At 52.1% G+C, this 13,569-nt stretch overlaps 5 protein-coding genes across 5 annotated transcripts; 4 read left to right on the top strand and 1 right to left on the bottom strand.

The window, feature by feature from the left end:
• Positions 1-712: 712 nt before the first annotated feature.
• On the top strand, positions 713-2,076 carry PpBr36_04662 (uncharacterized protein; the record flags this gene model as incomplete). Its single annotated transcript, XM_029891821.1, has 2 exons — positions 713-1,235; positions 1,298-2,076. 2 exons carry the CDS (start codon positions 713-715, stop codon positions 2,074-2,076), a joined length of 1,302 nt encoding a protein of 433 aa, XP_029749006.1.
• Positions 2,077-2,317: 241 nt separating this feature from the next.
• PpBr36_04661 (uncharacterized protein) lies at positions 2,318-3,882 on the bottom strand (the record flags this gene model as incomplete). Its single annotated transcript, XM_029891820.1, has 2 exons — positions 2,318-3,734; positions 3,818-3,882. Coding segments are annotated over 2 exons (1,482 nt in total), but the record flags the coding sequence as incomplete, so codon positions are not given.
• A 1,051-nt stretch (positions 3,883-4,933) lies between these two features.
• On the top strand, positions 4,934-5,841 carry PpBr36_04660 (uncharacterized protein; the record flags this gene model as incomplete). Its single annotated transcript, XM_029891819.1, has 2 exons — positions 4,934-4,994; positions 5,075-5,841. 2 exons carry the CDS (start codon positions 4,934-4,936, stop codon positions 5,839-5,841), a joined length of 828 nt encoding a protein of 275 aa, XP_029749008.1.
• Positions 5,842-6,862: 1,021 nt separating this feature from the next.
• Positions 6,863-9,364, top strand: PpBr36_04659 (uncharacterized protein; the record flags this gene model as incomplete). The annotated part of the gene is made up of 2 exons (XM_029891818.1): positions 6,863-7,013; positions 7,095-9,364. The coding sequence occupies 2 exons, from the start codon at positions 6,863-6,865 to the stop codon at positions 9,362-9,364; spliced, it is 2,421 nt and encodes an 806-aa protein (XP_029749750.1).
• Positions 9,365-11,752: 2,388 nt separating this feature from the next.
• Positions 11,753-12,892, top strand: PpBr36_04658 (uncharacterized protein; the record flags this gene model as incomplete). The annotated part of the gene is made up of 1 exon (XM_029891817.1): positions 11,753-12,892. The coding sequence occupies one exon, from the start codon at positions 11,753-11,755 to the stop codon at positions 12,890-12,892; it is 1,140 nt and encodes a 379-aa protein (XP_029749751.1).
• Positions 12,893-13,569: the final 677 nt, after the last annotated feature.

Raw genomic sequence — 13,569 nt, 5'->3', positions numbered from 1 at the left:
GGCAGCTCTCCCCAGTGTTCGGCAAGCACTTGTCACCTGGGTCTTGGAGATATGCATGCAACAGCATGTTTAACCCTTTTCTTTGGGCCCAAGCGGCAGGCGACACTGCACCTCCTGCTACCACCATATCTTGGGGGTTACGTCACTTGACGCGTGCAGCCGTCAGAATGGGCATGTTGAAGCTGAGTGAAGTGGCGCGGCCGGCGTGGCTGCGCGCTGTACTGAGAGGAGAATTTGTGAAAATTGTGGGCAGCTACTCTGTAGAATCTGTTAGTGTTATTTGATAAACGAGATTTCAACAGACGACAGATCGTCCTGACATTCTAGACTAGTCCTACCGGTGGCAAGAGGTTAGTTCTGGAATAATTAACGAGGTTATCGGAATCGGATATGGGCTCGGCTGAGAGGGGAACCATATCACGTGATTTGGCGTCGGTGGGGCGATTGCCATTGGCTTTTGCGGCAGGTGCTCCATTCAACGAGACGCGCCGCTTTTCCCTTCATCATTCTATACGTCAGTTACCATAACCAGGTAAAAACCCGGTCGTCGCATAGAAATCGCTTTTATCCACATGGCTCTTGCAGCCAAGGACGATTCAGGTCGTATTTTCTCCCAACCTCTCTCGATCCCACGCAGGTAGCAGCATCCTTGCCCCTCGCGTTTACTAGTACTTGAAGAGCCGGTGCGCCCGTGTCGCCATCTTGATATGCAATGGACGCTTATGACGTGCCCGATTCGACCGACTGGCTCAACACCCCACTTGCGGCCTTGATGTCAGTCGAACAGGCCTTCCGATGCCATGTCTGCAAAGATTTCTACAATACCCCCATGATCACCTCGTGCAGCCACACTTTCTGCTCGCTCTGCATCCGGAGGTCTCTGAGCGTCGACGGAAAGTGCCCGTTATGCCGCGCAACGGACCAGGAAAACAAGCTGAGGGGTAACCACTCTATGCGGGAGGCTGTGGATGCCTTTGTGCTAGCCCGCGCTTCCATTCTCGAGGTTGCCCGTACTCCCAAGGTCCTACCGCCCGATTCCGAGCCGCCCCAAACACCAAAGCGCAAGGCCGAGAATCACGAACAAGGCTTGGATGGTGAGACAGGGCGGAAGAGGACTAGAATGTCTACACGGCAGAGCAAAGCAAAGGGAGCCCAGGCTACCGCGGCCATGATGCGACAGGAGACTGTTCTGGAAGTGGCAAGTTCCGCTGGGGAGTATATGGATGATGAGCCAGGTATGCAAAATACCCCCTTTGCGCTGAACTCCACGCCCTGCAGCTGAACTGACTTTATACAGATGACGGACTCGCCGGGTGTCCGATATGCAGAGCCCGTATGAAACCAGAACGTGTCTACAACCACCTCGACATTTGTCCGGGCGAACCACAAGCGCCACAAACGACGGCGAGCGCACCGCCACTTTATTTGGGAACGTCCCAAGCACCAACAAAGCCCTTGGAGCGCCTGCCTCCTTTAAATTACTCAATGCTCAACGATCAACAGCTGCGGAAAAAGCTCTCGGCATTGGGGATTTCTACAACAGGCAACCGTCAGCTTCTGGAGAGGCGGCACAAGGAATGGGTCACAATATGGAACGCCAATTGCGACTCCCTCAGGCCCAAGAAGCGCTCTGAGTTGCAACAAGACCTTGGAGTATGGGAGCGGACCGTAGGCGCCCCTGCCCCATCTCGAGCAGCTACTCTCGGCGCTCAAATCAAGGATAAAGATTTCGACGGCGAGGCTTGGGCCACGAAACATCAGTCTTCATTCAAGGATTTAATAGCAAACGCCCGGAAATCAAGAGCCAAGCCTAAACCGGAACATTTGGAGCAAAATGTACCACATCAAATTTTGCGAGAAGGTGCGCCAACGCCATCACTAGAAACCCCTGAGCAAAGAAAAAGTGATGAGGTGGTCGACCTCACAAGCCCGGCTCAAGAGCAGCCGCAGGTCATTAACACTGAGGCGACCATCGCTGGCTCTGGCACGTCCATGAATGATGCTGATTTATGCGGCAACAAAGAGCATGTTGGGGAGAGCTTTATCCCCAGAACACCAGAGAAAGCGCAGTCATGATCACGAATTAATGTTTAAAAAATTTATCGGCTCGGATTTGCCCAAAATTAGGATATATATCATGCTCCTGAATTGTACCAATACATGATCCTGACCAACAATAGGTCAAGTACTTGATAACCACAACATTGACGTTTTACAAATCATGCCTACCCCTCCAAAAAAGAAGAAAAAAAAACAAGTCCGCCGTACGCCATGTAAATGCTTATTACCTGTAGGGTTAGAATGTGTAATTTGTTGATCAGACAGCAGGCTGAGCCTCGCGATCTTCTTCGAGGGACAATTTCCGGAGAACATCGACCGTGTCCCTCTCAACAGAATCCAATCTGGATGGATCTTCTCCCTGGGCGCCCGTAATAGCCGGATCCTTTGTCGGAACTTCCCCGATGGCATCGAGTTTTCGGCGCAGCTCCTCGGTCTCCTTGATTTGCTGGGCCTCTTTGACAGCCTCGACTTCCTTGCGCGCGCGCTCGGCTGCCTCCTCTTCCTTCTTCTTCTCTTCTCCCTCGAGGGCGGCCAGCTCGTCGTCGAGCTCGCCTTCGTCCAACACCGGTCCCGACTCGGCGAGGATGGTGCCGACTTCGTCGACGGCATCCATTTGCTCCCGCAGGCGGTCGACGACGTCCTCGACGCGCTCGACGCCACCGATCTGTTCGTTAAGCCCGCGCAGTGCCTCGGTGCTCGTGTCCATGACCTTGACCAGCTGCACCTGATCTGCTGCCTGTTCGATGCGTGACGCAACCTCCTCTAGCTGGGATAGCGTGGCAAACCTGCTCGCCAGTGACGTCTCGGCAAGCTTTTTGGACTTGAGGGCTGCTAGTGCCGAGACGCGGTTCTTCTTAGCAACCGCATCTTTGGCGGCGGCGGCGAGGTCTTCGATGCGACGCTCTAGAATTTGTGTTTGGTGGCCCAGATACTCCCTCAGCTCCTTTAGTTGTGCAATTGCTGCGTCCTCCTGCGTGATCGTGGGTGATTCCTGGCCGGCGGCATCTTTCATCCTAACCGTGTTTCCGTCATAAACCACCAAGTCTTTATCCCTTGACAAGAAAGTCAGTAGAACATCGACATCGGTCCCAGACAGAGTCATGGGTCCCGAGGGTCCGGATGGTAGCAAAGACGCCGCGAAGGTTTTGAGAAAGTGAGGCTTCGACCACGTCCGTTCGAATCTCGAGTTGGCATCTGCCGTCTTTTCACCAAAGGCTTTCGCAGCCAGCTCCAAATTCGCGACAACAACAAGCTGCGCCTTGGGCATCTTATCAGACGGTCCTCCCAGGCCCGCCATGGCCCCTAGCTGCCTGAATCCCCAGCTGACAACATTCAGCGGCAAGGCTCCCCAGGAGGATGACTTATCGTATATGCTCTGCTTGCGGCCGAGGAAATCCTTGAGAGGAACAAGGTCGCCTGAAGCCATCGCCTCCTGCACGACCACTCCGAGGGCCAGCGGTCGGCCGTATTGCCTGCTCTCGAGTGCGCGGACGAGGCTCTCATCGGTGCTGAGAACCAGCATGTTCGGGGAGCCAGAGCCGGCAGCGTTGACCAAGCCGGAGCGGGCCACAGTGGCAAGGGCGCGGCGCCATGCCGAAACGTTGGCGGCGTAGCCGTCGGGGTTTGAGGCACGCTGGCCGAGGAAGTCGGAGTAAAGAGCGGGAAGTCGTGCTCTGCGACAAGCCGGATGACGTTAGTTGCACGGCAATCTTGTGAAATGTTTGAATGTATAAGATAGGTTAGGTTCTTGACCCACTTGCGGAAGCTGGGCTCGTTCTGGCACAGGTACTCAACAAGGTCACCCATCTCCGTATCGGTGCCCCCTAAGTTGGAGGTTGGGTTCCGTCCGCTGGTAGAGTTAAATGTTCACTGGCTTGTTTGCTGCAAACATGTAGTGAACAGAGGCAAGCGTCCCGTCGCAGCGTCTAATGGAATGCAAAAAGAAATCCGGCGTGACTGGTACTCAAAATAATCCCAATCGTGTAATACGTTTTCTAGGCCAAAATAGCGAGCGAGACAGGTATTGGTCACGCGCCTGGGATGACGTTCATCCAATGCTATTGATGCTGGCGTCGTAAGGATACAAACAAGCGGGCATGAGTGGGCTTTCAGTGGTTTGTTCGTTTTGGCTCAAGCAAGGTGCTGACTGGTTGCACTGGAACCCAGCGCCTGGTGCGGGACGGGGCTTTTGGTAGCGGCGGCGGTGGTCAGGTATGGAGACCCCTGGTTTGCATCATGGTGGGGCGTTGCTGTCGCCTGTCACGTTGGGCCTGACCCCGTCAACCTGCCTAAACTGACTTGGCTGGATTCCAGTAAGAGCCAAAAACAACAACCATGTTCGATTCGGCCAACCAAAATTTTACCATCATCAGAACAAGATGCGTGTGCGCTTATCCCGACTGTCTAAGGCGCCTATTGATCCGATGTAATCTGACACCAAGTCTCTAACAATGATTTCCTGCCTTTAGGATTTCTATAGGAAAATAAATATATTACATCACTTTTTAGCATGGCTGTGATATCCGTAGGTTGCATCCTGCAAGCCATGCATGTCAAGTCAAGTACGGACTCTCTCCATGTCGGACTCCCGACAATCCTGACAAATATCAAAAACTGAATTGGATCTGGTGAGAAGTAATTACCTACTTATATGACTTGGGCGGCTTGATATGTGTCATTTGCTTCTTTGTTTGATTCTTACAAATAACGTGTTCACAACTCCTCAACCCTTTTTGCTCCTATCCTATCCTATCCTATACTTTCCCAAATCACGTTGCGAAAATCTAGTTTAGTCGAATATTCCTATGCTCTGGATTAAATCGAGCTGCTCAGAACTCATATCAATCACTATCAACGGTCATTTTAGTGCAAGATGAGGGTCCTCTGTCTTCACGGCTTCGGCACAAGCGCCGCCATCTTGAAAAGTCAAACAGGTAAGCAGTACACGTTGACCCTGGGTACCTGTCAATTTTTATTTTGTGTTTGAGTACAGCAACTAATCGACCAAGTTTAGTTGCTTTCCGGAGTAAGCTTGACAGCTCTTACAGCTTCGACTTTGTGGATGCTCCCTTCCTCTGCGGTGCTGCACCAGGAGTAGATGCACTATGGCTCAGCTCGGGAAATTTTACATGGTGGCCTCAGGCTACCCCACAAGCCATCCGCGCCGCTCACCTTTGGCTCGATGAATACATGGCTGATAACGGTCCATATGATGCCATCTTGTGCTTCTCTCAAGGCTGCGCCTTAGTTGGTAGCTATTTGCTGTACCACGCCCGCGAGACTCCTGACGGCCCCCTTCCTTTCAAGTCTGTCATCTTCATCTGTGGTGGCATGCCTTTTGCCTCACTGGAAGATCTGGGTATCCGCGTCTCGCAACGGGCTCACGATATCAATGATCGTACTGCCAAGGCCCTCAAGGCCAAGGCGGCAGAACTCCAAAACCTAGCCAAAAATCCCGATAAGATTAAGCCTGGAGTTGGTCTCTGGGACAACACATTGGATCTGTGTCACGACCCCAGAAAGATGCCCAGCCCGACAGATGTCTATGGACTGGACTTCACCACCTTCCCGCAGGATCTGCGCATCACGATACCTACTGTCCATATTTATGGCGGCAAGGACCCGAGATGGCCATCCAGTATGCAGCTGGCCTACTTTTGTAATAACAGGAAAATGTACGACCACCAAGGAGGCCATGATGTGCCCAGATCTACCGAGGTTTCCCTACGGATAGCGCAGTTGGTACGAGATGTCATTGCACAAACAGTTCAAGAAGCCTGAAGAAGCCGAATCTCGTATCTGTCGCTCAGTCTCGGGGATTTTTGATGGCATCTTTCTGAATGTGTCAGACTTTCGGGGCTACCTTACCGGGCAACAAGAGAGCTTTCTTTGACACAGCACGTATCAATTAAAGAATAACAAAAGGGGGCTTAGACACCTCAGGGCAACAACGTCAAGATTAGGATTCAAGGGGTGCCAGTTCGCAATATTCCAATGGCGCTACACTGGCCCATTTCAGCACTGACAAAAGGGCTGGAAAGTATCTCCTAATCTCGCTGAGGTAGAAAACGGTTACGGTTGACGGATGAGGGCTCGGATACTAGTTCCTGCTTGGCGCAATAGAATGCGCAAAGGACGGCGGCTGGATTTCCCGCTAATTATAGGACCAAACACAACTAGCACACAAACCACCCCTGACTAAACGATTGGATGTTCTGACCGCCCACCACAGATATTGTTCCAAGCCGCTAAAGAATCCGTTGTGTTTTTGCCCTGAGAACCAGTTCAAGCCTCCACATCACACCCCGCCCTGTACGAGTTGTTGGGAGATTATAGATGCCCAGAAAGCCAAGAAGCCTAGTGAAGAGGTCAAACTGATCGCGTGGGAGACAGGTGCTGGAATCACTCCACCGACAGCTTGGCTGCCCTACGGAGATCCAGGTCTCGATATAGAACATTCGCTTGGCATACTTCTAGGCCATTTTGGTATTCTCGGCGCTAACACGAGATCAGATGCATGCTATGGTGTAGAGTGGCGATCATTCAAGCGCAGGTTCCTCTGGGGCATATAAGATAAAGCGAAAGGCTCTGTAGTTGTTTCGGTATGCTGCTACTGCACCCCCATCACTCTCTCCTAATCTCCTCGACCAAAGTCACTCATTTGCGGCACTCGCCGCGTCTGTTCGTTTTGGAAACTGTCTCTCGTTATTGCTCAAAGTCTTTCTTTGATATACAACTCTTGCCATTCTCATAACTGGCCTCACACTCATTATTGTTTAATACATGCTCGTAACTGCCCAACATGAATAACGCTTCTCGCCTTACCAATTTCCTGGGCATTATTGGCCTGGGAGCAAGTAGCAGCAATGCTGCTGTCTGCAGCTCAAATCTAGTAATTGATAACTTCTCCAAGTTTTCTACAAACACCAACAGCCTTGGATCATACACCAGCGGTAAGTCAAGTTCACCACCAGCACCTCGTTTAATCCGAGGTTGTCCAACAACTAACAGCTACACTCGCTATCTGCCCGCAGACGATGGCACCATGGCCAAGATATCGGCTTCCGGCGGGGCCCTGTCCTTCACCCCAAAGGCCGACTCGTACTTCTACGAGTCGTTTTCATGCCGCAAGACAACTGCCGATGGATACAACGCAATCTCGTTCGTGGCTCAGGCTCCGGCTGCCGGATCGTCCATGACTATCGAGATCCAGACGCAACCTTCTTGCGATGACGGGGCTACCTACAAGAGCGCTTACTACGGCTTGACCGGCATCGGTACCACGCAGAAGACCTTCACCGTACCTCTGAGCTCTTTTGTCGGTACTGAAGCGCCGAAGCTCGACTTTGTCTCAACTTTTGCCTTCAGCGTCTTCTCACAAACCAAGGCAGGGTGGAAGCTGAGCAATATCCAGCTTGTGTGCAACCCTTCAAGTGTACCATCATCCTCAGCTGCGCCAAGCGCCGCTACCTCTGCAACTGGTGGAAACACCGCTGGGGCCAGCACAGTCGCTCCCACCCGAGTCACCTCGGCCCAGTCTGTCGCGCCCACGTCTGCTGTAGCCACAACGGCGACCTCCTCAACCTCGCGGGCCCAGCCTTCAGCTGGCACATGCAAGACACAGGTCATTGACGACTGGCAGTCACAGTCACGCCTCACCTTCCTGTACTACAACGCCATGCTGAAGCCGTCCAGTGACGAGGGCTCCATGAACTCCATTGTGGTCGGAACCAACAACAGAGTAACACTGAATCCCAAGGACAAAAGCTCTTACTTCTACAGCCAAACGGGTTGCGTCAACGTCAAGGGTATCTATGGCGGCATCTCGTTGAGGATCAAGGCGCCTTCTGGATCTAAGTTCGCGATCCAGCTTGCCTCTGTCAAATCGTGTGATAGCTCTGAACAGGCTACATCGGGCTACAAGAGCACCACCGATCTTGGTTGGACATTTGACGGCTCCGAGAAGCTTTACCACATTGACTTTGCCAAGTTCCCCGAGGTCGACTTCACCAAGCTCAACACGGTGCTGTTTGCCGAGCTGCCTGGCGCCGTCGTCTTGGGCCCCATGGCCTTGTACTGTGGCAACCAAGCGGTTGAGTACAGCGTTCCCAAACACACCTACCCAACCGTACCCTCGGCGACGGTCGCTGCCCCTATCGGCCCGACCCAAGCCAGCATGGTGATCGATACGTTTTCTAATAAGAACACGAACAACCAGGGCGGCTGGCACGGCGGCGACGATGCCATGAGTCTAGTTTGGGGCACCAACAAGCTGACCATCACATCCACGGACGCCGACTACGCCTTCTACAGCAACCTCGGAACAACGTGCAAGGACCTCAGCGGTTTCGACGGCGGCTACCTCCATATCCAGTACAGCGGCAGCACCAAGTTCACCATTGCACTTCAGCAGCACAACTCCAAGTGCGACGAGACTATCGCGCCCTTCCCTGAGACCTGGGACTCGATCGAGGCTTCACGTTATGCCAGCAATGGCCACATCTACATCCCGATGTCGCACTTCAACATTGAGCGCAAGCGCGCCCTCGCCGTGGCATTCAAGGGCTTCTACTCGAGCGAGCCCGTCACTCTGTCCAAGATTGAAATTGTCAACAAGGTCGCCGACAACTTCAAGATCCCCAACAAGCTGGCAACTGGCAACCTCGTATTTGCCTGCAAGCGACCCAACTCGTTCGCATTTGCCATCGATGACGGCGCCCCGAACCTGGCACCGCAAGTCATGGACATCATTCGCGACGAGGGCATCAAGGTGACCTTCTTCACGGTGGGCGCGCCGCTCGAAGACGCCGGCACCAACCTGACCAACATCTACCGCGACATGGTCTCGCAGGGCCACCAGCTGGCGCTGCACTCGTACACGCACCCCAAGATGGAGGGCCTGCCCAACAACGACGCCATCGACTGGGAGTACGCCGAGGACATCCAGGCCGTCAAGGAACAGTTCAACGGCTACACCACAAAGTACTTCCGCCCGCCTTTTGGAAACGAGGGCGCCCGCATGAGGCAGCGGCTGGTGGCCAACACCGGGTCCGACAGCGCCTACATTGTCAACTGGAGCGTCGACGTCGAGGACTGGCTCTGGGCCGAGTCTTCGACGCCCGAGAAGCAGCTCGACGCCTTCAAGCGCGACATCGCCAAGGGCGGCAACCTTGTCGTGCTGCACTACCTCTACCCCAGCACCGTCAGCTACCTGAGGCAGTTCATCCAGCTGGCAAAGGCCACCGGCAAGAACCTCATGCGCGTCGACCAGTGCATGGAGGACCCCAACGCACCTCCCTTGTAAAATCTTTTTTCAAGCTTGAACTGTTACGGCTCATTTTAGAGAGCAGTCAGATAAGGAGGTCATCATTGGGCTTTCAAGGGGCAGGCTGATTGATGTGTCGGCGGTTGCAGATCATTCATCTCATTGTGATTTGTTGACAAAAACTCAAAGCTAGTACATACAACACTTTTGATAGAAGAAATAGGCTAATAATTAGACTGCCGTCCTTTTTTGATTTACGGTATAAGTAGTGCCTGATGTATTGCGCCGAGTCATGAAATGTATCACCGGAAAACCGTCGGAATCTTTCCATCATTAGGAATTAGAGTTATTTGGTGTTTTGTGATCTAACTGGTCACACTAGAGCCAAGAATGATTGGAAGGGCAAAACCGGATGGTACGGGGTCGAGGGCCTTTGGGTTACTTTAATTGGCATGTGGTAGCAAACTAGTCTAGTCTAGTACAGAAGTAATTAGACCGAGGATGGAGGGGGGATTTTGGCTAGAATAGCTGGCTTGGGAACGGGCGTTTGAGGGGTTCTTGGCTAGCGTTAGAGGGGGGTCACTTGACAGTAAAACTCCTGAGGCTGAGGCCCTGTTGTATGCATCGTGACGGCATGGGTAGCATGGATCCTGAAATTCGTAAGAAATCGCGGACAAGTAAGCTGGCGTCAGTTTATGCCCAACATGTAAAAACAAAGCCATGATAATAGCTTTGTTATTACCTATTACTAAATACCATACCATGCATAGGATCACTTTTTCTTTTCTTTTTTTTTTTTTTTTTTTTTTTTTTTCAGATTTCACCTGCTTCCTATCCCCCGCTAGGCTAAAGCCGAGGAGTCTTTTTCTGGTGGCGATTTCTGTAATTCTAGAATAGACCCTGTCTGCGTTTGGTTCGGCTTGTCTCTATGGGTTCGGGTACCTAGCTGTTTGTCTCAGTTTGTCTAGAGATCCTTTCTTTTGGGACGATAGGAACTGCTGAAGGGATAAGCTCAATGCCTTGGCGAGCTGTGGGTACTCGCTAATTCTCAGTGTCAGTACCAAGAAAAAGACAAGAAGATGATAAGACGACATGGGGTAAATAGGACAGACATATGGAAAGGACACAGGAGTATGCGGTAGTTCTAACGGTAATAAATTATTTTCGATTCTTGTCCAGCAGTCGCATCCACGATGAGCCAAACCCTCTCTGATTACAGAATTTCTACCTTTGTCAAAGTTTTGTCAAAGAGAGTGACATTTTGGCGTAGTTTGCACGCGCGGATAGATCATGTTGACGTTGACGTAAGAGAAGCGGTGGCATGTCGCACCGCTTTAGCACTTAGCCTCCGTTTGCCTCCTTTGGAAGGGATGAAATATATCATGGACATGGATGCTACAGATATTTCCCCTCGCGTCCGAATTGGCCTCCGATCTCGTGTCCCCCTTTTACCATCCATGTTGTTTGACGCTTCCCCTGAACAATAGAATTACCGGTTGAGGAGCTTACCAAGAGAATGACATCATAAGGCTCCAGGACCCTGCGTGATGTGGGGACAGTTCTTTCTTGGTGTAGCGAAGGCCCCATATGCTTAGCAAGACTGACCAATGGCACAACTGCCCACAAAGAGAGATCGACATGAAGTGACGCTATTCTGCTGGGTGGCTCGGGTGGGTACCGAGAAGGGGATCAAAGATGGCACTGCAGAACTGGAGGGCGACCAACCTCGTCAGCCCACGTTTCATTCACCACCCGGGCGTCCAACAAAAATTTATTGAGGCAGGCACCTAGAATTTGACGCGCCGATCGATGAGTTGATGGCTAAGGTGGTTACCGGTATGTGGTCGAAATCGGAGGGAGGTCACGGGCATGCACATACCGGAACATGATCCTGTGCGTGGCAGAAGGGAGGGCCGACGCCTAACTGCCATAATCACACCCTTGACGCCTTTACTACAGTCTCCCACAAATCGCGCTAAGTCTGTTTGTGATTCTGTATCACCTAGACCATCGAGGCCTTGCATCATCGTCTATCTTTGTGTGTCCTTGGCATTTCAGTTTAATATACATATTCGGCATTTCCCTTTTCTTGCCTGTCACTTACACACCATCTCCTTTTTTTTTTTGCTTACCCACACCAGCTTCGTGACTACCGTTACATTTATAGAACGCCCAGGACTTGGATCTTGTTTTTGCCCGAGAAGCTACGCCTTGCCAAGCCCTGCTACCTACCAAGCTACCCAAGCTACTTTGCCTGTCTACTTTATTTACTTAGCTGCTGGCCAAGTCTACCCCATAATATACCCTGCACACGCTACAATAGCTCGCTGAACACTTCCAAGCGCCTTTTGTTACCCACAAGCATTACTCGCAGTAGTCAAGTCTCAGTTGGCCTGAATCAAGACCATCGGTTCTTGACAGCCTACCATGTCAAGTGGGCGCAGGCACTCTGCCTCGGGTGATCACTATTCACACAGAGGCAGATATTACTATGACTACGATGGTGACAGCGCATACGCTTCAAGAGAGGAGGATGACGATCACAACCCCTATGATCGGAGGAGACGTGAATCAAGCCGCCGCGAGCCCATGAGCAGTGGACGCCGCCATTCACCAGATCGACGGGAGCACCGACGTAGTCAAAGAGGAAGAAGCCAGCACGTCGACGATTATAACCCGAGAGATAGGTACTACCTCTCTGACGAGGAGGACCTTGGCTTCAGGTCACAGTCTGCACAACCGCAGAGGACACCATGGGACGAATCACCGAGGCGGCGAAGCAGTGGGGACGACGAAGGCGACTATTTTAGCAGACGACGGCAATCGACAACGGCTGGCGGCAGAAATCACTCGTCACACCGGCACGACAGGTCCGCATCTAATATGTCGCATCGCCGTAGGTCGCCTGATTACCATAGAGACTACGACCGCCACGAATCAGACCGAAGTGGAAGCCGACGCGATGCTCCTCCAATGCTCCGCCGGCAGTCGAGCTCGGCCCCTCCACCCGCCAGCCGATCTACCTACCCATCATCCTCTGGAGGTAGGCGGGAGCGCTCCAAATACCCACCCAACACCGCCGAAACGCGAAACTATCCTCGTGGCAGGCATCGAAGCAGTAGTGATCGTGGGGGCGATGACCGCGGGCGGCGAAGCAGAAGCAACAATGAGAGCACAGCCGGTGGGCGCAGCAAGAGCAGAAGCAAGAAAGAAAGTCCTTTTTCGGATGTGCCATGGTCACAGGCAGCCCGCTGCGCTCTAGAGGCGGGCACCATGGCCGCCCTACGCAGCTATGACTCCCCAGGTAACTGGATCGGGACTAAGGGCGCCCAGATCGCCACGGCTGCCGTAGGCGCCGCGCTCGTCGACGGAGTCATCGCCAACAAGAATCCCAATATCAGGGGCGGCAAGAGACATGCAGTCCTTCGGCAGGTCACAAACACTGCACTGGGCAACCTGATCATGAATCCTGCCGGCTCCATGGTAGAGAAGAAGGAGCCTGTGAACAGGACAAAACACGCCATCCATAATCGCATGCACCGTAGTGGTGGTGGCCGTCGACACTGAAGGAAAAGGGTGTTGTGTCTGGTGCTGGCAAATGAGGGAGATTTCGATTAAATCCATTCAAACTAATATTTCTGTCAACGATTTACGACGATATTTAAGCTGAATTTGGAAATCGGGGAGTAAATTGTTTAATTAGATCGAGAATATTGGTCTCCCTCGAGACAGGAAAAAAGTCTAGATTTTCACGGGGTATGTCAGTATCTTGTTTATCATGTAAGCATTGAGGATTTTTGTGTAATTTAGTGCCTACCTTACTCTGTTTCTTTGACAATGACGAAATGATATATAGAAAAAAAGACCCCCCAAACCTCGGGTTACGCTATGGGCTTCTATTCGTGCACCCCCCTCCAGTCATTCAAGTGCTCAAGCTTCTAATTGGCCATAGAATCACGTACAAACCAAAACCAAACCATTGACTGGATTCGCATTTAGAGTCTTATTCTTCGTGTTTCTCGTCTGCGCTTCATGCATGGGAAGGCATCAGAACAACGGGTATGCAGCAGCTCGGCCTCGCTATTGTCGTTTTGATGCACATGCATTTACGATGTCTTGTCCTTTGTTCGGATGGCATCAGATACGACGCATGTCCATGCAACACCTGAGAGATGTTTAGGTGTTTGTTTTTCTTGGGTGCATGACAAGGAAGAAAACCAGATGCCAAGTCCTGTGGCGTGATG

The sequence above is a fragment of the Pyricularia pennisetigena genome, chromosome 6 (genome assembly GCF_004337985.1).
Source record: "Pyricularia pennisetigena strain Br36 chromosome 6, whole genome shotgun sequence".
Classification (NCBI taxonomy): Eukaryota; Fungi; Ascomycota; class Sordariomycetes; order Magnaporthales; family Pyriculariaceae; genus Pyricularia; species Pyricularia pennisetigena.
The sequence above is the reverse complement of the archived record's forward strand: the minus strand, read 5'-3'. Positions and strand labels throughout refer to the sequence as shown.